The following is a 25,515-nucleotide window of genomic DNA, read 5'->3' on the forward strand; positions in this document are numbered from 1 at the left end:
AAGATGTCAGAATTAAAAAAGATGCAGTGAATATGTATATCTGTAACTCCACATACCGAAAAAACTAAATAGAGTAAAATTTGCATGAAAAGACAATTGCAGAGCAGGAACACAGCTGAAATGTACAGCACAGAGACAAAAAGAGAATAAATCATATTTTTCTTCCTACAATGAGAGCTAAAGGAACCAAATGAAGTTGTCAGGTGGCAGAATAAAAAAGAAGGGAGTAGTTTGTAACATTACATGTAGGTTTGTCCTCATTTGTAAATAATAGATTAGATGTACACAGGTGTCATCACACACATCTATGTGTATATGAACAATTACTCTTAAGGGCAATAATGAACTACTAAGGAGCTCAAATATTGTTGATCTGCAGCATCTATCACTAGGTAGTTACTGATAGTTGCAACTATCACAAGACAGTGCAAGAGCTGCATGAAAAATTTAATTTATGGTCCTTTTTCCCTACCTGCATCCCTAATTAATTAGTGTTCAACTTTACAATATAATAATTCCACCTGTTTTTTTCCATGTCTTACAGTACAACAACAAAAAAAAAAACTATTTAGAAATTACCTCAACTGCTAACTCAAGTGTAATTATTGCTTAGGGTACTTGATAATTATTCAATCTTACAGACTAGGCAAAGCCAATGTGCTCTGATCTGCTGCTGACAAAGTCATGCTTTGAGGGGGAGGTTGCCTTTTCAACCATTGTTGTCTCAGATTTTATTGTTGAGACTTTACTTTTTAAGGAATTCTGTTACCAGTTACGCCCTTGTCATGAGATGAGTCACAATTCATGTCCTTTCTGACATGAAAGAAGTCTTAGAAAATTTGGGGTAACCTGTTAAAGTCTGTTTAGACTATGCAATGCTTTAAAATACTGATTTGATGAAATTTTCTAATTGTTGAAATGTTAAAATTGAAACAAGTTGCAATACTCAAGTTCTCACTGACTGTTAAAGGTTAGAAAGACCCATGTGGTACAGAATAAACACATTATAAATCTACTGCTGCTCAAATTCCTTCTCCTGAAGTGTGTATTTTGTTTTGAGATAGCTGCAACATGTACTTTCATGAGAGTAGTCCCAGTGTAAGAGTGTGGTTATGACATTGGCAGTTTTATATTTATTTGACATTTTGATGGATAAACTCTTCCAAAGTTAAAGCATCCAAATCCACACTAAGTAGGAGCTTACTGTATTTCTTTTCAGAGGCACTGCTCCAAAGCCCCTTTACTTTATATCCATGCCTAGAAATGGACTTAGATTCCTAATTTTAAGTGTGTATCTTAGGACATATTTGACCTGTTTATTTTCTGCAGTGTATTCATTACTGCCTGTTCCATAGGCAAATGCTTTGAGAAGCTCCATCTTTGTCATTCAGTTGAGTGTGGGTTAATTTTACAGGTACCTTACTGCATTTCATAGTGTTGGCAATGTTTCAATTCTCCGAACTTTCAGAGTACTGAGGACTTTGAAAGCTATTTCAGTAATACCAGGTAAGGAACAGCACATCTTACTGATTTTCTCTCTGCTTCACCAGAATGCAAATTCTAATTCCACTCCTGTTGTTGTCTTCCAGTTCTCTGGTCACTTTTTGTGACCCCAAGGTGTGACTGTTTTGCACCCACAGCAGCACCCTAACACAACTTTTTAAATCATCTTTCCTTCAAATGGTTTTGACAAAGGCAAATTTATATTCTGCATTTTTTTTTATCCCTTTACTGATGTATATTTTTTATTTAGCCCAGTGCCTTTGTCTCTTTAATTTGTCTTCCTGGAGCAGCCCACTGTATGTAATATATTTTCCTAACATAATAGATCTGAACCACCATGTTTCTGGTTCCATGTTCTATCTCATTAGCTAAACCTTGTCTGGTTTATTTCCCAGAGTGCTGATTTCACAATTTGAGAGACTTTCATTTGTTTCCTTACTGACCACAGCCACTGTCTAGATTGTGTGTAATACTTTCAACAGTATGTTGCATATGCCATCCAGATATTCAATATTTTTGTAAGTTGTGTCCTTAATTAGGGTACCAAAGAATGGTTTCAGAGTCCAACTGCAAAAATACACCTGAAAATCTATAAATTACTATATATCTCATGGTCATAATTATATTAACTATATCATTTCCATGTAATTGCAAATATATTTTGATTTTTTGATGAAATTATAGCATTAATGAAGCATTGAAGGTGTTTAATTTTAGTGTAAAAGCCACACATCAATACTTTTCCTTTGTCTTTAACAAACTTGCAGCTGTCGTGTCTTGTCATATAGGAACATCACTGCATTCCTTTTCTCACTTTCTATGTTATTGGATCTTATTTTCCTAGGTCTGAAAGTCATTGTAAATTCACTTGTTGAGTCTGTTAAGAAGCTCTTGGATGTGCTGATCCTGACTGTATTTTGCTTGAGTGTATTTGCACTGATAGGCCTCCAGCTTTTTATGGGCAATTTAAAATCCAAATGTGTCCTCAACGTAACTCAGTACAATGACTCATTATGTAAGGATCCCAAGATATATGTACCAAATGATAAAGGTAAATGTTTTTATTTTCTCCCTTTACATAATCCGTGTATCTTTCTAGGTATGTATTGATTTTTCACAGGGATATTAATATATAGTTGCATGTATTTTTTCCAAGAAGGTTTGTCCTTCCATATGCACAAGTAGTAGTGTGAAGTCTCTGGGACAACTGACTATCAGATCAGTCAATCTTGGATTTGGAGAAAGATCAACAGTCTGTGGGATAGAAGGGACTGAGTTTTCTATAAGCATTTTCTTCTTTATCTGTTCATTGCACAGGGATATTAATTTTAGGGGTATGGCACAGGGAATTATTTTTTCCATCATTTACTCAATATTTCATGGATTTTGTCTACTTTTCACAGAGATTCTTATTTTTACCAAAGATCAAATAAAACCTTACATTGTTAGTTGTGCAGCAAATTGTTACTATTTATTTTAAATTGCCAGAGAGAGATCTGCTGAGACTCACTCCTGTTGGGAAAGGATCTTTCACAGAGGTTTGATCCATCTGAGTGTTTATGAAGTGCAGTAATGTTTGGTTTACTGTCAGAAAGCTGTAGAAACTGAAAACTTCTCATTTTATGATTCTTTGATATTTTTTTGTCATTAGATTTTTGCTACAGATTGAAAGACTCTTCTGAAATATTGCTTTGTGGGTACAGTGCAGATCCCAAGTAAGTGAACAAAGCAGTTTCAGTACTTAATTTTTTTCCTCCAGATGAACTATGGTTTTATTTTTGGTCTAAAAGAATGGTGATGATTTTTCAGGAGGAGAAAATTGATCAGTGGGTGTGTTATTAAATTAAAAACCACATATTTCACACCAGAAAAGGAATGAAGGACAAGAATGCAGCCAATTTTAAATGCACTTTGTTGCTAACCACTGGGAGTACAGTGGTAAGGTAGAATGATATAAATGAGAAGGGAAACAGATCACTAAAGACTTTTTAGATGTTAATAAATTCTCCTCTCTTTATCTTGGTGAATTATTTAAAAATAAAGATATTTCCTTTTTTCCCCACTCTCTGTATTTGTTTGGACATATCCTACATCAATGAGAGTTTTTGCCTAGTCCCAAACTAAGGTTTCTGTCTAGTTTTCTTTACTAGACAAATGGTTTTCTGGGATGGTCAGATATGAATCAGCCCTTCTGGCAGGAATATTTTGAGGAATAATGAAACCTCTTTTAAGACAAAATGAACAAATCTTTTTTTGTCACTGTGTATTGGATGCTTTCAGATTCAATTGAATCTCCACATAAGTATTGTTTAACATTTCCTTTGTGGTTAGAAAGGAGTGTCCAGAAAACTACACCTGTGAGAAGATTGGGAGCAATCCTGACTTTGGTTATACAAGTTTTGACCATTTTGGCTGGGCCTTCCTCTCTGTGTTCCGTCTGATGACCCAGGACTACTGGGAGCGTCTCTACAGACAAGTGGGTACTTTTTTTACCTGCTGGAATGACTTTAGATGTGCAAGTCAGAGCTTTATGTGCACTAGAAAAGTCTGTATTGGTTTTAACATTACTGACACCAGTTTTCTTCTAAAATCAATGTAAAAGTTAAAGAAGTAGAGTCAAGAGACTGAGCTGTAACACCTTCTGCAAGTGGTGTTGGGTGGGAGCAGCCCTGCTGTGAATGCTCATAGTTTTGTTGGAGAACACACTGGGGTCAGTGGTTAAGAGCTAAAATAAGAGTTAAATATTTGTATGTAACCACCCAAGGACTGGGATATGGAGCAGATCCAGCCAGGGAGCTCCCTGCTGCTGCAGGGAATGTGAGGATTTGTCACATTTGCTGTTTGTCTTTTAAGTCCTGACTACTCAACAAACCTTTGGGTTCAACACACACACTTTCATTTTTGACAACATGGTACTAAAAAAATTGAAGACTTTATGTTTTGATTCTGAGAGTTGAATGTAACTTCTCAATTCTGTGATTTTTTTGAAAAAAATGATGTAAAAATACCTGTAGAGAACTTCCTGGATCCCTTATGTCTATACAGTACCTTTGCCAGACAGGAACAATACTCTCTGCCTTGTTCTGTACCTTTCATATTGCTCCATTTTCAATTTTTTTTTCCATCAGCCTTTATTAACTAGGACTTTTTTAAATGGATGCAACGTCTTTTGCCATTTGAAGGTCATGCTACTTTTAGTTTTTAATGTCTCAGAGCTTAATTTTGAACCATCTCCTCTACTACCATTTAAAAAAATATAAGAATAAGATGATCAGTCTAAATGCTGCCTCTGATTCTGTAATTAAAACATCTTTCATGATTGTGTAAATAATCCTAGCTTTCATCTTTATTACTGAGTTTCATTAATTTCTTCCACAGTCACCTGTTTATGTCTTTGCAGATGAGGTTGTTTCTCAAAGCTTAAATGCTGATGATCATTTGCCTGCTTTGCTGGAAGATATTTGATTTAATTTTAAGAATGGGAAATGTCAATTCTTTTCTGCAATATGTGACATTTTTATCTATAACTAAGACCAGAAGCAGATCCTACAGTTGTTCATTCAAAACACTGCAGTACATTAACCTTTTGTATTGCACAGGGAAATAAACTGTTTATAAAGTTTTTTTGATATTGTTTTGTAAATGTTAGTTTGTTAAGATTTTATTACCACCTTTACCTTTTCCTCATAGACCATCCGTACATCTGGAGTGTCCTGCATCTTTTTTTTTATGGCAGTCATCTTCTTCTGCTCATTTTATCTCTTCAATCTGATCTTGGCTGTGGTAACTATGGCATATGAAGAGGAAAACAGAGCTACCCGTGCTGAAACAGAGGCAAAGGAAAAACTGCTTCAGAATGCCAGACAAATCATAGAGAAGGAACAGGTTTGTAAATTATCATATATAATCTGTAGTTCCTTTTGTTTTCTCCTGTTTGTGAATTAGGGAAATAATGTTTTGAATTAAATATGGGCTTCTTACAATACTTTCTGGCACTTCATTTCTCTTTATGTCTTTACAAATGCATACATGCATGTATATATATGTTTAAATACATAAACATTCCTGTGATACAAAAAACCATCATGAATCCAAGTTGAAGCTTACTAAGTTTTAGGATTTGCAGACCTGACATTGTACAGGAATGGCTTTCTGGCCAGAAAGTAATTTTCATGGTATTGCATGAGTGCTGCACTCCATAGTTTGCCCTATTCTTGTACAGTATCATTATTGCTGTGCCCAAAAATTCCTTTCTCTGGGTATCCCTTCCTGATATTACTGCAGGAAGGAAGCATAAGTGGATACATTTTATCTTCTACCTTAAATAAAATATATCTCTGATTTACTGCTAGCAGTCAGAAAAGTCAGACTTGTAAGAAGACAAACAAATATTCTCTAGCAACTATCAAATTTCATCATTAAAGTGTTAAGCATCACCATTTTACCAAGTTCCTCCTCTACAGTTGTTGACAGCTGTTATGTTTCTGTGCCTGGCATTCATTCCACCTTGCCAAGCTTTGCTTAGGCTTTTCTTCCTTCTGTTTTTCTTTTTTCTTCTTTCTATTTTTCTTTCAACAGGATTAGATTTTAGGAAAATTTGACATTTTAGCATTTAGTTCGAGCCCTTAGTCTTCTGCTGGCTTGGACTCAAGGTCCTTTTCAAATCAAGAAAAGGAAAGTGAAAGGATAAGCCATAATACTTTGTAAATCAGATACAAAATACAATATTTAAAGTGACAAGGGCGCAGACTTTAATTAGAGTAGTTCACAGGTAACCCTGCTTGGTCTTTCAGAATTGTGAATAGCATTTTGTACTCCTGTCTTTTGATGGAAGTTTAACATTTGAAACCTACAAATTGTCAGTGCAAATAATTCAGATAGCATAATAATTACAGGTATATGATCCTAGTCCATTCTTCTTGAATTAACAGACAGATGTTTTGCTTTCCCTGTTACAGATGTTGGCTGTGGAAGAAAGCAGTAAGGCCTTGCATGCTGAGCCTGAAATGTCAGTTGCTGACTTGAAAAATTCAGAAGGAAAAGAGAGTAATAAAGAAACACCTACTTCAAGGCAAAACTTAATTTCAGATGGCCAGGAAAATGAGGAGCAAATATTTCGTTCGCAGCCTGATCGCTGCCACAAGAAGCTTGTAAGTATTTGAAATAGAAAATGCATTCATTAGATTTGCATATGATATGACAATTCAAGGATGAGATTTTGGGACCAGGGGGAGCCAGCATTACTTGCACCTGAAGGGGAAGTTGGAAGTGGCTGTCAGTGGTACACTTGTGGCACATCATAGACCTGTGCTCTGAGAGCTGTGGTAAGATCTGTCAACATCTCTGTTTGTACTGCAGAAATAAATGTACACAATTCTTAAGTTTTTAGAGTTTCCCTAAAGACCTAACTATTTCTTTACATTTTATTTTTTAAATTATTATTCTTTTCTACAGACAGCTCATTCTCTGACCTAAATATTTAGGATAGAGTTTAGTTCAGTAGGAAGATTTCTGATCTTAGGGGTGTGATTCACTTGCTGACTTTAAGCATCTGGTGCCAGTTTAGATGCTCTTGCATGTGGTGGATGTTCTAGATATCTTTGATATCTGTGGCACATCTTCCAGCACTTCTCTCATAAACCCTGCAGCATCTCAAATGTTGCTAAATTCCTACATTTAGGCAACTAGATTGTGTCCAGGGTTTGAATTTTTGGGGTTTTTGAGGTTTTTACATGTGTTTTAGGTTCTAAACTCCCAGAGTGAAGTGGAGATTTAATTTTTCAGGTCACAAATTGATACCTAGTGACATTAGAGCTTTTCTAGTGTCTTACTTGGCTTTCACCTCCTCTATGGAAGGGCACAGATGCCATGTCTGCTACTGTGGATGTTTCAACTACCAAATGTCTCAACAGACCATCTCAAATGGCTTCAGAAACATTTATTTATGTGAATCAAACTTATCAGAAACATATGTATCCCATTTACTGGGATTTTAAGTGCATTGCACACATGGATAAATTAAAGATGGATATCTAAAACATTAGGCTGAATCTCACATCTATTGTTCCACATCTTTACAGCAGTGATTTTTGGCTCCTCTGCTGACCACTCATTTTTAAGTCCATTAAGAAACTTCTATTAAGACTCATTATTCTTTCTTTGCTTAATTTTTGAGATGTTTTCCGCAGTACCTTTGCCACTGACAAAATACTGTATCTTCTAGAAGACCATCCCAACTTTAATCTTTCTCTGGCTCTTTGTCAACATCTTCATTTAGGTATTTTAATCTTGAGCTGAATCTTTCAAAATAATTCTCAGGCAATTATTCATATCCCTTAATTATTTTCAACAATATCTAAAAAAGAAAGCTTCTAATGCCCTTATGCTGGTTTCATCCTCCAAGAGATTCTCTTTTGCTTCTGAGAGAACATCAGAATTGTTCCACACATCTCACTGAAAATGAAAATTTTCCCATAGCAGAGCTAAGAGAAATAATGCTCCAACTTCCATCTGTTTGAAAAGTATCCTTGAGGGGCAGTCTTTCTCAGACATATAATCCTAGCTAAAATTGATTAAATTCTCATTCTGACAGTCATCATAGTCAGAATTTCTAAATTCCATAATCCTAGCTATAATAAATTCTGTATTTGAGCTGAAGGAATCCAAATCACTCACTTGGCAGCCACCTGTCATCTACTTGAGTAAAGCATTTGCTTCTTGTAGTGTCATTAATGTTTCCCCTGCTGTGTTAAGAATATCATTCAATTTTGTGACCTAGTTTGGTTCTGCTGCACTTAAAGGAAGTGCTGTACCACAGCCCATGGTAGTGTTTTATTGTAGCTATTAAAAAAAAAAAGTATTTTCATAATAGGTGTCATATCTTCTGTATAAAAATCATTTTTATGGCTGATTATTCCTATTTAACTTCATTCTTGTAAGTCTGTGACTGTGTTGCAAGAGATGTATGAGACAGGAGATGAATTTGGATTATTTGCCAGACCTTACTTCTGCAAGGCTACAAAGACTGCACAGGAGGATGCCAAATGTATTCTGGATTTTTATATCTCAAAAATAACAACTTTAGACCTTTCCAAGGTCCCTTCCCCTCTCTCTGTCCAGGGAATGACAAAGTTCTGAAGATATCTAGGAAAACCTAAAGCATGATCCAAGCAGTGTGAGCTGCTCTAATGCAGATTTTTACCTTTAGTCAAATAAGAATAATCTGCAACAAATGTGGCAGTTTATTTATTTTGTGACAACTACTGGTCATACAAGCTCTGCTGCAACTGAGGACTCCTCAAACAATGTCCTCTCTGCTTTCATCATAAAAAGAGGGTAAAGGTGCTAAGTCAAAGAAAAGAGCATTTTGGGTTGAAGATTTTTGGTAGGACAGAACGAGTTTATAAACATTATTTCTCTAGTGCACATCCCTATTTTTAATCCCAGTTTGTCAGAGGACTTCTCCTTAACAGCTGTGAATTTCAACAAGAAGACTGAGAATTTAAAAAAAAAAAAAACAAAACAACCCCCCCCCCAAAAAAAAAACACCAAAAAAAAAAAAAAAAAAAAACCAAAAAAAACACCAAAACCCAGAGGGGAAAATGAGCATTTTAGCACTGTACTATAAATTCATTTTATAGGTCTGTTCTCTGACAGCTCTATCAGCTAAGTTTTGCTTAGATTTTCATGAAAATATCAATGACAATGAGAAGTAATTATTATTAAACCTTTAAGGCCAAGGGTATCAGTTTCATTCCCTGAATAACAGTTTTACAAAATATGTTAATAAAATTCATAATATCATAAGAGTTTGAGGTAACATTATGATATATTTTTATTCATTTATCCTTCTCAAAAAAAGGAAATTATGCAAATCCAGTTGTGCTGAGAGGGAATACTAAAGTACAGTGCATTGTGATGTGGTCAGCCTACCCATTGCCAGTCTCTCAGGTTCCTTGTTTTAGGCAGTTCAATATTAGTTAGATCTTGATAGGCTTAATAGAAAAATCCAAATAATTTGTATTAACTATGTGACTATTTTTCATATTAACACATGATTATTTATTACTAATCAGTAATTAATAGTTAAATAGCCAATGGTTTATTCAAACTGATGGCCAGTGTTGTTTTTGTATGTTGTTTTTATCATTCACTGGAAAGACAGATTGATTCTTTTCCCTTGCCCCCGTAAATGTTTCTATACTTCTTTTTTAATGGAATTATAACTGCTAATTAAATATCCTCAGAAAGAAAAAAAATCTTGAAATATTGTACTGATTTTGATGAAATGTCCTTTGCTTTCAAACACCTGATATGTTTATATTTTTCTATTTGTTTTGTTCTATGTTTTTTCAGCAAGTAAAAGCTTCACTATAATGCATATTTGAAAAGGCGTGTTTATCTCATGCTGGATATAATTTTTGTATTGCAATTATTGTAATATTTGTATTGTAATTATTATATCTCCATGTTCCCCTGTTATATTATCATCTGCTGTCTTCCTAACCAAAGAGGCAGATCCTGCTGTCCTATGAGGTCTCAATGGATGCTATCAATGATCCTGTCCGAAGACAGAGGTTAATGAGTGCAGCCACAATTCTCACAGATAATTCAAGTAAGTCATTCTTTCCTCTTTTTCCTGTGGTGATTGCGTAACTCAACCTGAGAGATCAAACTATCACAAACACCATTATTTTAAAAGCAACTAGAGGAAATTATGTAGATAGATGTAATATTGTAATATTTTAACACCATTATTTTAAAAGCAACTAGAGGAAATTATGCTGCCAAATGTAAATTTCAGTAAAATAAATATTCTCATATCTCATTTAACTCGCAATTACCAAGGGTAAATTTTGCCTGACCTTTATAAGTTTGTGATTAGTTTGTGCAGAATGAGCTAAACAATGTTTTTCAATGATGCCATTCTGCTCATGTGAGATTTATTTCTCAATCTTTTCAATGAATTATTGTCTTTTTCTTCATTCTGTGATATTCTACAAAGGATTATTCATACGTCATTTTCCCTCTTTGTCCGACAGAGTCAAAACTGAACTGTCCTACATTTTGGAAAAATTTCCCTCAAAAGTATCTAATTTGGAATTGTTGTCCATTCTGGACAGCAGTCAAAGAGAAGATGAAATTGGTAATTTTGAATCCATTTGTTGATCTCTTAATCATGGTTTGCATTATCTTGAATACCTTGTTCCTGGCTATGGAGTACCCTGGCATGCACCCAGATTACCAACAACTCATTTCTCTAAGTGACAGGGTAAGTTAAGTCTATGTTAGAGTGAAAATGGAGTTATTACCCTGTATTTATACTGGGACACTCCCATAAGGAGACAGACTTTTTCAGTGACTTCTTTTCTGGATTTCATTATTGTCTTTCCAGGTCTTCACCCTGATTTTTACGGTAGAAATGATCTTGAAAATCATTGCTCTAGATCCTTACTACTACTTCCAGGAAAAGTGGAATGTTTTTGATAGCTTGGTTGTTTTGATTGGCCTAGCGAGCTTTGGAACAAATCTGTCACCTTTCAGGCTGGTAATTATTTATTTTTAAAAAATTAATTTTTATAAGTACATGTGTTGTACAGTAAAATACCCTCATATGATTTTACTGATGAATATGTTAAATCTGTTTTCTTTATTGGTAAGTAGTAAGACAACATGAGCTTTTAATTGGAGTGATTTTAATTTCATCAAAACATTTAAAAGGCTTTCTTGGGGAAAAAATAGTAATAATACTGCAGTAAAGACATCCTGGTAAATGTGGGGTCTGGCTTTCTTGTGTGCTGTGCTCTCTGGGCTGTTTTAACTTTCTTTTTTCCTTGTGTTTCATTTACAGCTCAGGATCTTCAAACTGGCAAAGTCCTGGCCAGCCTTAAATACTCTTATGAAAATAATTCTACACTCATTTGGTGCACTGAGTAACCTCACTCTGGTTTTGGCAATCACTATATTTATTTTTGCTGTAGTAGGAATGCAGATTTTGGGCAGTGATTATTGCACAAATTCTGAAAAAATAAACCCCAGTGGCGAATTACGCTGGCATATGATAGATTTTAGTCATTCAGTCCTCATTATATTCCGAATATTATGTGGAGAATGGATTGAAACTATGTGGGAATGCATGGAAGTGGCTGGAAAAAGGAAATGTCTCATCATTTTCTTGCTTGTCCTGGTGCTAGGAAACCTGGTGGTGAGTTTGAAGTCAATTTTCAGTCCCTACTGAATGCATCCAATTACTTTTTTCTTTGGAAGAAAACTTTACTGTTTGAAAAGTATTCACTTTATTCTCTTTTCTGGGTGTCACTTGACATATGGTTTTGTTCTGTCTCCTTTTTCCCTTTTCCCCTTTCTTTCTCTTTCTCACACAAGACATAGAAGCAAAATAAAATTATTCCTTTTAGCCAGAGTTTAGAAGTGGAGAGCTGATCATAATTTGGTGTCAGATGTCTTCATCTTTTGTGTTGATGGGACCAAATAACCAAACTGTTGAGTGCCTTTAATGATTAACACGTTGTCCCTATGTTATCAAAAGTTTACAGAACCCAGATTTTTTGGTTTATTCTAGATCTAATATAAATTTACTGGGATATGAAATCTTTTTCATCTGCTTGGTTTGTTGGTCTATTACCATCCTTTTTGATGGTAATGTAATTAAAATTCATCATTGCATGCTGTTTTTCTACGTCTGCCTCCTCGTACACTATGGACATCAAAGTATGTGAAAATATATTTGATATACCCAAACTCTCACTTCCCTCCTTTTTTCTCCTGCCAGTCCTTCCAGAAGGAACTATATCATGCTATAACAATATTCCAGTTTATTAGTAAATAATTTTATTGTTTATTAGTGGTTAATAAAAGCGAGTTTGAGGGTCTCTGAAGTGTCTCTTCTGTTAGCAATAGTGTCTCCAACTTACTTTATTTTAAGGTGCTCAACCTGTTCATTGCTTTGCTGTTGAGTTCATTTAACCTTGATGGCCCAGAGGGACAAGAGGAGCCTGGTGAAGGGACTAAATACCAGATTGCCATTGCACAGATTCACAAGAGCCTGAAGGCTGTGAAAGACAGAATTTGGGATCACTGCTGCAAAAGAATGAGGGGAAGCCTCAGAAGAGCAGACAAAAAGAAGACTTTGGCAGAAGTTTCTGGGAAGGGCATAGAGGTTACTAATTATGCCATGACAGATGTCAGGAAATATATAGACAACGGCTCCTTTGATATAGAGCATTGCCACATGGAAGAGAGTTCCTCACTGGCAAGGAAATATGAAGAAATTTTGACTAGCCACAGTACCTGTGTTCCCATTGCAGCAGCAGAGGCTTACACCAATGAAGGTGGTGATGGGCACATTTTGCACACAGCTGCAGAAAGCAGGAAACAGGTAAAGAATATTTGAATCTTTGAAAAAGTATTGTGACTTGCCTCTGTAAATGCAATCTCAAAGACTCATCAGTAAATATTATCCTTTTTGTCATTTCTGCAATTTTACTTTCTTTGTTCTTCTAGTACAAGGGCTATCAAATAAGTCTTGGTTATTCAATGATATGTTGAATATTCACTTTTTCATCATTCTCCTCAATGACAGCCAAAAATTTTGCATCTGACTCTTTTGTTTCTATTTATTACTATCAATTGATAAACAAAGTTCAATCAAGACAGACATTCTTTCTTTTTGTCTCCTTTGCCTTACACCTGGAGTGTTTGGAAGGCAGGCCTCTTGTGTTGATTATATGTTGCTCCTCAGTTGCATGGAATCCAATGGGAATGTAAACAAAAGCTATACCTTAAAAAATAAATTCTTAGTATTGTTTGGGGTTTTTTAATCACCTGTTCACTTCCATGGTACTTTTGCCTCCCCTTTATATCTCTTGATTTTGTTATGTTGGGTGGGATAAAGCTCAAGTCTTTCTGCATGTGAGTGAGACATTTTTACTGCCATGACAACTGTACAGAGGCAGTTAGGAATATTGGAGATATTTCAGGCATCTGTCGCATCCACACAGGATTGTCAAATATGGCACAGGAGCTATAGGAACTCTTTTCACAGAATCACAGAATTGTTAGTGTTGGAGGGATCTTTTTTGGGATGGATGAGCACATGGTCAGTGTCTAGGTGGACTACCAGGATCCATTTTGTGTAGTTTTGGTCATATTAGGAAGCATTATCAGTGCACAAATGGACAAATTCACAAAGAAGCTTTGGACAAAATTCTCAAATTTCTCTTTGGACAAATTCTCAAAGCAGCAAAAATTGCTGATCACCTTAGAATCATCCGTGGCTGTTTCAAATGTCTTGCCCATAAGCATTTGTTGTCACAAATTCCTTCCCTGCTGCAGTGGAGTCTGGTATTTCTTGGAATTTGTAGTGTCAGAAGGACTGAGGACTGATTCTGATCACTTAAATCTTCTGCCTATAACTGGAAGCATAAATCTTTTAGATGCATTTTAGGGAAACTATTTAATTATTTGTAAAAAGAAAAACTTGCTAGTGAAAGATTCTCTTCTCTTGGCAGAGGGGCTGAACCTACATGATCTTTAAGGCCCCTTCCAAACCAAACATCCAAATCATTCTGTGATTATATGAGTCTAAACTTCACGGATGTTTTACATTCTGTTAAATAATTTTGCCTTTCAAGAATGACTGTCAGGAAAAAAAAAAGTGGAAAATCAACTGATTTGCATAATTTCATGCAGGGAGACAAATTAAAACACAGAGAACAGTGGCGGAATTCAATCAGCTTCAATCAGAGTTCTGGGACTTCTGAAATTGCAAATGTTTTCACAGTAACACACCCAAAGAAAGATCAAAAAGAGGTAATTATAACTTTTATCATTTTGTGGAATATGCTGGACCTTCCCCTCTTCAAGCCTTTTGAGACATGATTTGTATGTCTAAAAATTGATTGGCATGAAGAAATCAGAGTTTTCTCTAAAACTGTAGCATAATATAATCTTTTCTAAACATTTCCCTTCCTTCAAGTCCACTGTAGATAACGAAAAGAAACAAAAACATTGGTTAAAATAAAGTGATGGAAACAAAAAGTAGGGATTGGCTATTTCTATACTATTATTTATAATTTATTTTGGTAGTTCAGCAACATAAAGATAATTTACACACTGCAAATTTCTTTTGGGGAGGGAGAGGAGATGATAATTTTCATTTATTTTAGGTTTGTTAACCATATTAATGAAAAGCAAATAAATTATTTTCTTACTCCTTCTCCTCTACAGAAATATCATTCTGTTCGTAGCTTTTCTGAAGCCAGCACTGTGGATCCAGTTGTTCTTCTGGAGATGTTTTCCCACACTAAAAACTCCCAGCTGCCTAAGGACTGCTTTGTAGAAAGTAGGAATCCTTTTTTGTTTTTTTTTTTTTTTTTTTTTTTTGGTATTGCACTAATGCCAAATGAACCAGTGTTCAAAAAAATCCATATGGAGCATATCCAGATTAGCAGGAACTGTTTGTCTGCTCATCCCAGTGTGGATATCTGCCTTTGATCACCTGGACTTCTCCTTAGACTCTATTGGTTCAATCCTGCTGCCTTTGCAGATTAATGAAGAGTGCTTCTGGCACAGGGCAGTGAAGAGAGTCCAAATGTGACGTCTCTGCAGTTCAATAAAGTGAAATAATTAGAAAAAATAATAATTTACTGACCTGCTAGTAAGGTAATATCCCTTTTCAAAATTAAAAAAAAAAAAAAAAAAAAGAGAAAAAAAATGCAGAAAATAAACACATTTTTAGATAGAAGTCAAAGCTTCTTTTGTGCCCACAAACCTTTCTGCAGAAGGACACAAAAAGATGTCTGTTATTCCATGGATGTGTTGCTTTATTAAAAGAGATTATTTTGGCATAAAAAATTTTACTTTTCTTTAGCTTCTGATCATTTCAGTAACAGCATCACCTCATAGATAAAAGAGCACATTCTTCCTATAATATGTAAAAGGCCTTTTTAAGATGTTTTATACCTTTTAAATCCATTTCTCAGCATTTTCCATTGAACCAATATGCTGTTCTCTCTCTTTTCAGGTTGTGTTGAGTGTTTCCCATGTTGTGTAGTGGATATCACAAAGTTTCCAGGCAGAACTTGGTGGAACTTTAGAAAAACCTGCTACAGAATCGTGAACCATAGCGGGTTTGAGTATTTTATGGTTTTTATGATTGTATTGAGCAGTGCAGCACTGGTAAATTTCATTTAATTTCTCCACATTTGAATTAATTGTTGTCAGTAAAGGAATAGTATTGAATTGATTTCTTCTGCTATGACATTCCTTTCCCCAGGGGGAGACAGGAGTGTAATAAATATAACCTTTAGAAGTTATAATGCTTTCCTCCACTTGGATAAGATATTTAAATAGATAGATTTAAATATATGGAATCATAGTTCTTCACTGAACATAGTTCTTTACACTTTTGTGTTAATTACAAACCTAAACCAGAGTCTGATATTGCTTGGGAAAGCTTGAAAAAAATAATAGCACTTCTAAATTTGTAAAGCAAATTAGCTACTCAGTAAAAATATAGATTGAAAATCATCCAAATATTCTGATGAGAAGCTAAAAGTGAAGATGCCTGTAAATTGGTAGGTGAGGTAATTTTTCATTGCTACTCTGATTGTATCCATTTCTACTGAAGAACAAGGAAAGAATTATTTTATTTATTTATTTGAAAGTATATTCACTGTCTACTGAGAGTAACTTGTTAAATAAAATATTATATAATGCAGAAGGAACAAAACCAAATAGTATGAAGATGATCTATGTGGTAGATGTCAGAATAATAATTTTAATATTAAATAATAATAATTTTAATATTAAATAAAATATTATATAATGCAGAAGGAACAAAACCAAATAGTCTGAAGATGATCTATGTGGTAGATGTCAGAATTTCCAACAAAAGTCAGTACCTTACATTCAGGTTGTTCCCTAAACAGTAGGTTTGAACTCTCTGCTTTAAAATTCTGCTGACAAAACCTCCAGGGGAACTCCCTGGGATTCCAGTGAGGGCTCCTCTGTGTTCATGGGGAATCAAACTGAAGTAAGGAAGGAAACTGAGTCATTTTTCATGTCCTGTTGAACAAAAAGTTAGTTGGTACCCAGGTGCAAAATAACAAACCAATAACAATTTCTTGTCATCAAAGATGATTTTCAGTGTTGGGAGCTTTCCCATTTCTAAGATACACTTGTCCTCTTGCAGAAAGGGACTTGTCTATTTTTTGCTTGTTTATAAAGTTTACTGGTATGAAAATTTCTGAATGAGTATGAATAGCACCAGACCATCACACATGTCCATGGCTTGTAGTGAAATTAAATGTGATGGTGATCACAGAAAGAATGCTCAGAAAAGCAGGGGAGAAGTGGATGAAAGGAAAATTACAGACATTGCCAGAAGCTCAGTGAGGAAATAATGCAAGGTGTTAAAAGCAATTGGGAATACATTGGCAATATAAAAAAATCTAAAATAAATTTGCAAAGCAGCAAATACTTTAAACATGAGCAAACACTGATGTGAATGACGGCAATCAGTGAAACATTTTCCTAAAACCTCAAGGTCAAGGTTTAGGTGAAAAAACGTGCAACTTCAGGAATGAGCAGTTCCAGATGAGGTGTTTGTCACATTTTTCATGTCCGTATTACAACTCTGCAGGATGACTCAAGATGATTCATTTGGAAGGTCAGAATCTGACAGACACTGGATAATGTATTCAATTCAGGCTTTTTTGTGAAGAATTCAAAATTGTCAACTACCTTGGGAAGCCAAAATTTTTTAGCCACAACTGGCCCTCGTCAGACATTTTTTGAAGTGTTGAACATAAAAACTTGAAAGTATGAGATTTTTCAATCAGTGTGAAAATGACATTTTACTTATTTTAAAATTTGCCTTTTTACTTTTAAGTATAAAAATAAGTGGTGGTTGTCCATAATTTAATATGAAATGGTTATAATAAGCCAAACTATTTATTCTTGTGCAATTTGAAAAGAATGTCCCATAAAATTATTGACCTGTTTTAAAACTGAATTCTGAAATTCCAGGCATTTGAAGATGTTCACCTGCAGAAGAGGAAAAAAGTGAAAATTATCCTAGATTATGCTGATATCATATTTACCTACACCTTTTTTACGGAGATGCTTCTGAAATGGGTAGCTTTTGGTTTGCACAGTTATTTCACAAATTCTTGGTGTTTGCTTGACTTCATCATTGTGTGTGTAAGTATTATACTCAGCTTGTCATACATTTTAATTTTTGATATTTTCTATACAGAGAACTACCTGTAAATTGTGATTATAAATTAATACAAGTCTTAAAGACAGTTACCAAAGGCTAAAAAACCTTCAATCCAAAAGAGGCTTTAGGACTTTAAATGGAAATTGTCAGCAATAGTCAAGAAGTTGCTGAAGGAAATTTCATTAGGTATCACCGTCATTGAGGACCATGATGGTTCTAAAAACCTTTTCAATTGTAGAGAGAGAGTTCAATTAGTGATCGGAAATAAAATTAAATTAAATTGATTAAGACAATAGAAAATGTGAAGCTACTGACAGTTCTGGAATAGATGCTTTTAAAGGTTCCTTCCAACCCAAGCCAAATCTGTGATTTTGGCAGTTAGAAAAAAAGAAAGAGTTCCTTCCTTGAAGGAGAAGGAATTTGAATGGCAAAGACAGCTGAAAAGCATGCTTGGAAAAATAATTTACCAGGGAGTTAAAGATAGGGAAGTAACTTTTGCTTTGCACAGCCCCAAAGAGAAATGCTGGAATCACCAAGAGTGAGATAAGTGCAGTGTTCAATACATACACATTTGCTCTGAATGTAGAAAATGTTAAATATTGTAATCTTGCTGTATAAAAATGAAACCTTTTTCTTGTCAACATCACACTGGGACTGTTCTGAAGTTAAATATTTTTAAGTAAGGATGTCTAAACTGCTGACTTGTGACATCAGAGTAGCTTTTGATAGACTCAGGATAGTCAACATTAAAAGTTGTGAAGTACTAGGAAATTTCAACTGAAAAATCTAATATTATGACTATTTGTAAAGAATACTTGAGCAGTTACAGTTTTCTAATGTAAATAACAGTCCAAAACAGGATAAACATGGAAATATCCAATGGCTGAACACTGAAGCAGCAAATTCAAATGAGAAGAGACAAATCATGAACAGTGAAAATACCTAATTATTGAAATTATTTTTAATGTCTTCTCTCATAGAAATATCTAAAATGAAACAGATATATTAAAAAAAATTGTTTCCACATCCCCATCCTCAGTTATGATAATAAATTCCTGTGTACACTTTTGAGAATATTTTGGGAGTATTTTATCTGAATAAACCTTTCTGGTCTGGTAGTGTATGGAAGTATGATAGCTACCAATTTGATTGTTACACTAGTACTAAACAAAACTATATGATCTGTTTTTTAAAAAAATCAACTTAGAATTAATTCCATTTTTTTTTTATGTGTTAGGAAAGAATGAAGTAAAATTATATTATGGTAACTTTAAATGTATATTTTCTTCATTTGACTTAGTGGTGAAATAACTTTCATCTCAGGATTGTCTACAAATATAGATAAAATAAAATTTTGTATGCCAATTAATGATCCCAGTTCCAATTCAATGAACACAGCTGTCCTTTGTTTCCTGGGGACGAAATTCTGTTTCTGAAAACTCCTCACCTTGTTCCTCTGGGACCAGCCTGAAATCTCTCAGGACGTTTAGAGCACTGCGGCCTCTACGAGCTTTGTCAAGATTTGAAGGGATAAAGGTAAAGGTATTGGGGGATCTGGGTTTTTATATGGATGAGAATTTTCAATTGATACAGAAGAAGTAAAAAGCAGTGGCTTTCTGGGAAAAGTGATCTATTGAATGCAGATAATGAATTCTTTTCAATCATTTCATTCAGGTTGTTGTGAATGCACTCTTTGGAGCCATCCCCTCCATCTTCAACGTTCTGCTCGTCTGTGTTGTCTTTTGGCTCCTCTTTAATGTTCTAGGAGTAAAATGGCTTGGAAGCAGATTTTGGAAGTGCACACTCAAAAAAGAAAGTACTGATTTCATTAATGGCAAAACTGATTGCATTTCCAACAATGGGACATGGACAAATAGTGTTGTAAATTTTGACAATGTTGGCATGGGATACTTGGCTCTTCTCCAAGTGGTAAGTTCTATAAAAACATGCTCATTTTTGTTTTCCTCAAGGAATGGGTTGAGCAGCCCAACCAAGGCACACCACTGTGGTTCTGTTTATCTCACTGAAACTGGGAATTTTTTAGCTCCCATTAATATTCTCCTCATCTATAAGCTGCTCACCTCCTCCTAAAGAGCACTCGGGCTCATGCAGCCTTTTGTTAAAATCAAGAACTCTTTCACAGCTTTTCAGTCTTGTTTTAAATTTCACTTCTGTTTTAATTTTGATTGACAAACTAAGCCTGAAATAGTCTGCCTGTTACTGTATTTAAAGTTATTCTTGTGTTCTCTAGTTCAGAGTGGATAAGAAAGAAAACTCATGGACCAATTTATTTAGAATTCTATGTCTTCTTTTGCTGTAAAAGTCCTGAAGTGCTGGGATGCTAATTCACTGAGCTCCCTAGTACCACAACAAAGGAGAGAAAGGCATTTTTTAAAAGTCTCTGTTATCCCTGTATATTTTATAGATGAAGCTATTTGCTCTGGATCCTCCAAAATGTTCTATGATTGATAAAAATTGCAGGATGGAACCATCTGCTGTTTTGTTAGAAGTTGTTTTCTTCCTTTTAAGTTATATTTGCTAGTTAACCTGAAACTTTTAGTGTTCTTTTGTTTTTACAAAAATTTTAATTTAACAAGAGTTAGCATTAAAGCATTTGACATGAATCATGACTTTTCATTTGTTTTCTTTTCAGGATTTTTTTTTTCTCTGTAATAAACTCCAGTGAATCATACTTCCAAGCATATCTTAGAATTGATGCATATTTTTTACAGCACACTTCTTATTTTTTCCACAACTATTAACACATTTATATTAGCAATAGCTATTTTTTCTTAGTTATAATAAACAATGCATTTTTTTTCAGGCAACTTTTAAAGGTTGGATGGATATTATGTATGCAGCAGTGGACTCACGCGAGGTATGTCACTGAAATGAAACTTTAGTTCTTTTCTCCTTCCTTCTTCCTATTTATATCAATTTTTCAGCTTTGTTTGCAACATCAGGTCAAAAATACAAGTGGATGAATGCATCCAGCTACACAGTGAAACAATAATCTTTGGAGTACCAAATATCTGAACTTAGATAAAATAAACTGGTCACAATAGAGGGATAGCACACAAAACGAGGGCAAGATCATATACAATTTTGTACAAATCTGATTTGGAAACAGAATATGACTGTGTCTCTGAAGCAAATTCTCTTCCTTTTTAAAGATGTGCAGTAGAACTGAAACAGCATGCAGCTTTATCAGTTATTTGAGAAGGTTTTCTTCCCTACATTCAACACCCTCACTATTTCTTTCCCATTTTCATGTCCTGTTTCTCACTCTCATACTAGCACAGTGAGTTTGAACTTTTCTATATTTAGTTGACTTTGCATTTTTCCCCACCCATTCCATCCCAGTACTCTTGACTGTAGTTAAATAGCTGCTAAATAACAATATTGTTCCTTGTACAGCTAGTTTAAATTACTTCTTGCCTGGGATGGCATCTCAAAGGATGGAATTCACCATTAGGTTTAGTCTGAGCTGTTTTTCTAATCAGGGCATTCACAGGATCTCTTCTAATTGGAACTGTTTATTTATTACTAAAAAAATTGCTAGAGCAGGATTTGTCTTTGTTTTTCATTGTCTTTACAAACAGTAACAAGACAGAGCGAGACAGTTCTACTTGTACATCTAGATAAAGGTATAAATGTGCAGAAATAATTTATCCCTCATGACAATAAAAAGATCTGCTATAATAAATTGGAAATGCTAAAGCTGAGATTATCTCATTTTTACCAATATTATTTTTCTGGTTTGATTTTTTTTTTTTCACAGATTGATCAACAGCCACAGTTTGAAGCACGCTTACGCATGTATGCGTTCTTTGTGGTTTTCATTATTTTTGGATCTTTCTTCATGCTGAACCTTTTCATTGGAGTGGTTATCAGCAATTTTAACCAGCAAAGGAAAAAGATAAGTACTACATGAACTAACCCATGGGCTCCTGTAATCCCAATTTGATTAAGTGAATGCTGGCTTGACATCTAGAAATCTAACATTTTGAAATAAGTGTCTGATTAGATAAATTTAAAATGATAACATTTCAAACCAAGTTTTGAAAACTGTAACCCCTTCTTCCTCAAGGTTTTTACCTGTGAATTCTATTTTCCTGCCAAGTCCTGAATTTTTTCTAAGTAGAGAATGAGGAGGAAGGAGTGAGTAGCTTTAGAAATGAGAAGTCAAAAAAGTTACCTAGACTTTGCTACAGAAGAATGAAATTCTTTTCTTATGCTTTGAAGATTTGCTTTGGGGAACAGAAAAACCCTTTTTGCTGAGAGTGAGCACCTCACAAATGTGAGCAGGGTAATCAATTATGGAAGAAACAGTCATGGAGGGAGTAACCTTTGCTTTCCTGGCAAAGAACCTTGAAAAGGTCCTGTCAATAGAACATCTTGTCAAACTAGCTATATTAAAAAAAAGCCATTCATCTCCAAAATAAATCTACAGATTAATTTTAAAAAAAAATTCTGCATTGGGATCCAAGCATGACCCCTGGAGGAGACTGTGTAGAAATTTAAAGGCTGTTTAAAGCCCATGAAGCAATGACTTCATGCTTCAAGCACTTTTCTCCTCATAGTTGTTACATTCCCTGTTCTTGTTATTCAGTAAGAAATGGAAGGCAAAATCTTAGAATGGAAAATGCAGCAAAGAAAAGCAACAGTTATATCTGTCTGGAATACTTCACCTTCCTTGTGTGAAGCTTATTTATCAATTGAATCCTGACTCATTTAAGGGTTTAAAGGATCCAGAATATTGAGGGAAATTGTGTCAATTTATCCACTTGGGAGTCTTACAACACATAAGCATCTTGCTCATTGAAAACATACCAGAAAAGCAGACCCCAACAGGAGGTTGACAATTTCAAGGTTCCCATTTGGAAGGCAGAATTTCTACTGGAATCATTTATTATTTCCATAGGCTGACTTACACACCAAGTGTCAAAGCATTACTGCCTTTGATAGAGAAAGATAGAAATAAAACCCACAAGAAATTCTTCTGTTCTCTGAATTTGGACAGAGAAAATATGCATAAGGATTGAGGAACAGCAGTCCAACTTCACTGTAAGAATTTCTTTTTATAACAAAGTCCCAGTTACAATAATCCCAATAGATAAAAAAGTTAAATAGTTTTATAAGCTTGAACATTTGCTAGAAGTTATGGAGATGTAACACTTCTTTTCTTTTCTTAGCACATGCGGCAACTAACATTTTTTTATTTTTAATTTTTCTCTTTCATTTCTTTTCTGCTTCTTTGGGCTTTTCACCAAGAGTCCATGTAGTGAAGTTAAGCAGAATTTTCAGAGGTTTTGCTGGAGTGATTCCAATTGCAGATGCTCTGCTGAGCATCGTTATGTGTTTGTTGTACAAAATGCTGATCACTCAGTGCTTTTATGATAAGTGATTTCTGATTATTGGGTTCCACGTGATTGCTCAGTAATACAGGTGGTGTGGATGCTAATAAGAAATTCATTGCCAGGAACTTCCCATAGAACTTGGTCCCAAAATTCTTATTCATCATCCTCTATTTACTTGCTAGTTCAGCAATCTACTTCTGCTTCTGCCTTTCCAAAAATATAAAATATTCCACTTCTTGATGAATCTTATGTAATTTAAAAAAACAGGAAATAGATTTGCAAAACTTTGAAAAGGCTCTCACACTTGAGGGAACTGACTTGGGATCACTGCCTGGAGTTGACTTTCATGATCAACCCAGATCAGATCAAAGATCAAGGGGAAAAGGAGAAATGGTGAAGACACATTTGGTCTCTGTGCTCTCTTAGGTCCCACTCATGACAACTGTAACTTACTGTCTTTAACATAAATTTGTTAAAGACAAATTTATTTGACTTCATCTGAACAACAATGTTTTTTCTCTTTACTTAGGTGGGAAAGATCTATTTTTGACTGAGGAGCAGAAAAAGTACTATAATGCCCTAAAAAAACTTGGATCTAAGAAACCCCAAAAACCCATCCCAAGACCATCGGTGAGGCCACCTTAAGAAGAATATGACAGAGGATATAAAGATGATGATATTTAAACTCAGCAGCCAGGAATTGGGAAATAAGCCTCGCATTAGAGACCCTCATCTTCCTCAGTCAATACAGAATTTAGATTTTACTCTCTTTTGTTTAAAAATTCCATCCAACACAATCATCTTTGAGGGTATTAATTAAGGAAATTTACAATCTATTTATCACCTATGTGATACACCTCAAATGTACAAACTTTTTAAACCAGTTCATATTAAGTATTTGATATTCATAACATGGTCTTGGTTATTTTAGTTGCATGATGTTGCTTCTGCAACTAGATTGGATTATTGCAGGTGAGAATGAATAGAGAGCAGTACATGCCCCGTGGCTGTTATTTGCTTTTAAATGATCTTATCCTTTATTCCTTACATTTTCTTAAATTTAATTCCAGGCTTGGCTTTGCACAGTAACTACTGAGAGTTTTTCCTGCTTATGACATTTTAATTAGAATTGCTTATCCTAAAATATCTGCTTCAATAAGTATTTCTATTAAAAGAGCAATCACAATCACAATGTACTCTGAATGTTTTCCTGCTATATATTTTTTTCTAAGCCAATGTGCTTGCATGATGCCTGAAAATACTGAACGTATGGTGAATTTTCTTTCAGAGTCTAAAGAAATCACCAAAAAAAGCTTCTAGTAGCTTGTTGTTAATTTATGTTATCTTAAATTTCCTTTCTAAGCACAAATTACTGATTAATATTTGAATGCAGGCTGGGTCTCAGAAGTGGCATTAAGTAGTTCTCCTTTCCACAGAATGCATTCCTGGGATTGCTGTTTGACATCGTATCTCACAAAGCTTTTGACATCACCATTGTGATTTTCATCTGTCTAAATATGGTCGTTATGATGGCAGAAAACAACCACAAAGGCACCAAGGAAGTTCTGAATAAAATCAACTATTTTTTTGTGGCTGTATTCACTGCAGAATGTGTCATAAAAATACTGGCCTTAAGGCACTACTACTTTGGAAGTGGCTGGAACGTGTTTGACTTCAGTGTTGTGATCCTTTCAATAGTGAGTGAGTATCAATCACTAGGTCAGGTAAAGTGTCTTACCAGTATTAAGCCAAATTCCAGTTTGAAGTAACCACCTACATATGTTTGATAAACAAATTCCAGATCCACTGTACTATTTCAAACTAATCACTGCTAAGTGATTCCTTCTAAAAGGATACATTTTTGTTTTCCCTTATATTTTTGCAGAGTACTAAAAGGTAAATGGAGTTTTCAAAACTTTAAGTATGATTTTTATTGAGGAATTAACAGAATATTAATTTAATTCAGCAACATCTTTTTAAAGTTAATGTACTTAAACTGTTGTCTAATGTTTTATGCTTTCAATTTACATGTTGTCATATTAGCTGTTGTTTTCACAGTAAAAGAAAATTCAGGTTAAAAATACATTTCCATCAAAAATGGGGATTAATTTACTTTTCCAGGACTTCCTCTTAAGAAGGCAAAGCCCAGTTGTAGATTTGGAAAGCTCAGGAAAATTTGGTTGCTCAACACCATACTAAACCTGGACCACTATTTATGACTGAAAAAAATTTATTAAAATTGGCTTGTATTTTTTTTTGACTCTTAAAATAAGGCTAGATGCTGATCATTGGCTCTGCAAAGGATCATATACAGCTCTAGTTTCTTGTACAGTTTATTTTCTCTATTCTTCCTACTCAGGCTCAGGTCATATCATATAATAAAGGATGGGAAATAAAAACTGCTCTGAGTTC

General features: G+C 34.6%; 1 protein-coding gene across 1 annotated transcript in view; it reads left to right on the plus strand.

Moving 5' to 3' along the window:
- LOC128805220 (sodium channel protein type 5 subunit alpha-like) overlaps window positions 1-25,515 on the plus strand; it is a 32,449-nt gene that overhangs the window by 4,317 nt on the left and 2,617 nt on the right. The window contains exons 5-24 of the mRNA XM_053973767.1: window positions 1,415-1,506; window positions 2,348-2,590; window positions 3,155-3,218; window positions 3,835-3,979; window positions 5,194-5,388; window positions 6,462-6,653; window positions 10,015-10,117; window positions 10,545-10,774; window positions 10,898-11,050; window positions 11,354-11,707; window positions 12,446-12,898; window positions 14,749-14,863; window positions 15,545-15,699; window positions 17,551-17,789; window positions 19,210-19,279; window positions 19,418-19,672; window positions 20,568-20,621; window positions 21,525-21,666; window positions 23,633-23,733; window positions 24,540-24,804. Coding sequence (XP_053829742.1) covers window positions 1,415-1,506; window positions 2,348-2,590; window positions 3,155-3,218; window positions 3,835-3,979; window positions 5,194-5,388; window positions 6,462-6,653; window positions 10,015-10,117; window positions 10,545-10,774; window positions 10,898-11,050; window positions 11,354-11,707; window positions 12,446-12,898; window positions 14,749-14,863; window positions 15,545-15,699; window positions 17,551-17,789; window positions 19,210-19,279; window positions 19,418-19,672; window positions 20,568-20,621; window positions 21,525-21,666; window positions 23,633-23,733; window positions 24,540-24,804 — 3,620 coding nt within the window. The remainder of the gene's footprint in view (window positions 1-1,414; window positions 1,507-2,347; window positions 2,591-3,154; window positions 3,219-3,834; window positions 3,980-5,193; window positions 5,389-6,461; window positions 6,654-10,014; window positions 10,118-10,544; window positions 10,775-10,897; window positions 11,051-11,353; window positions 11,708-12,445; window positions 12,899-14,748; window positions 14,864-15,544; window positions 15,700-17,550; window positions 17,790-19,209; window positions 19,280-19,417; window positions 19,673-20,567; window positions 20,622-21,524; window positions 21,667-23,632; window positions 23,734-24,539; window positions 24,805-25,515) is intronic.

This window comes from Vidua macroura, chromosome 1, assembly GCF_024509145.1.
Source record: "Vidua macroura isolate BioBank_ID:100142 chromosome 1, ASM2450914v1, whole genome shotgun sequence".
Classification (NCBI taxonomy): domain Eukaryota; kingdom Metazoa; phylum Chordata; class Aves; order Passeriformes; family Viduidae; genus Vidua; species Vidua macroura.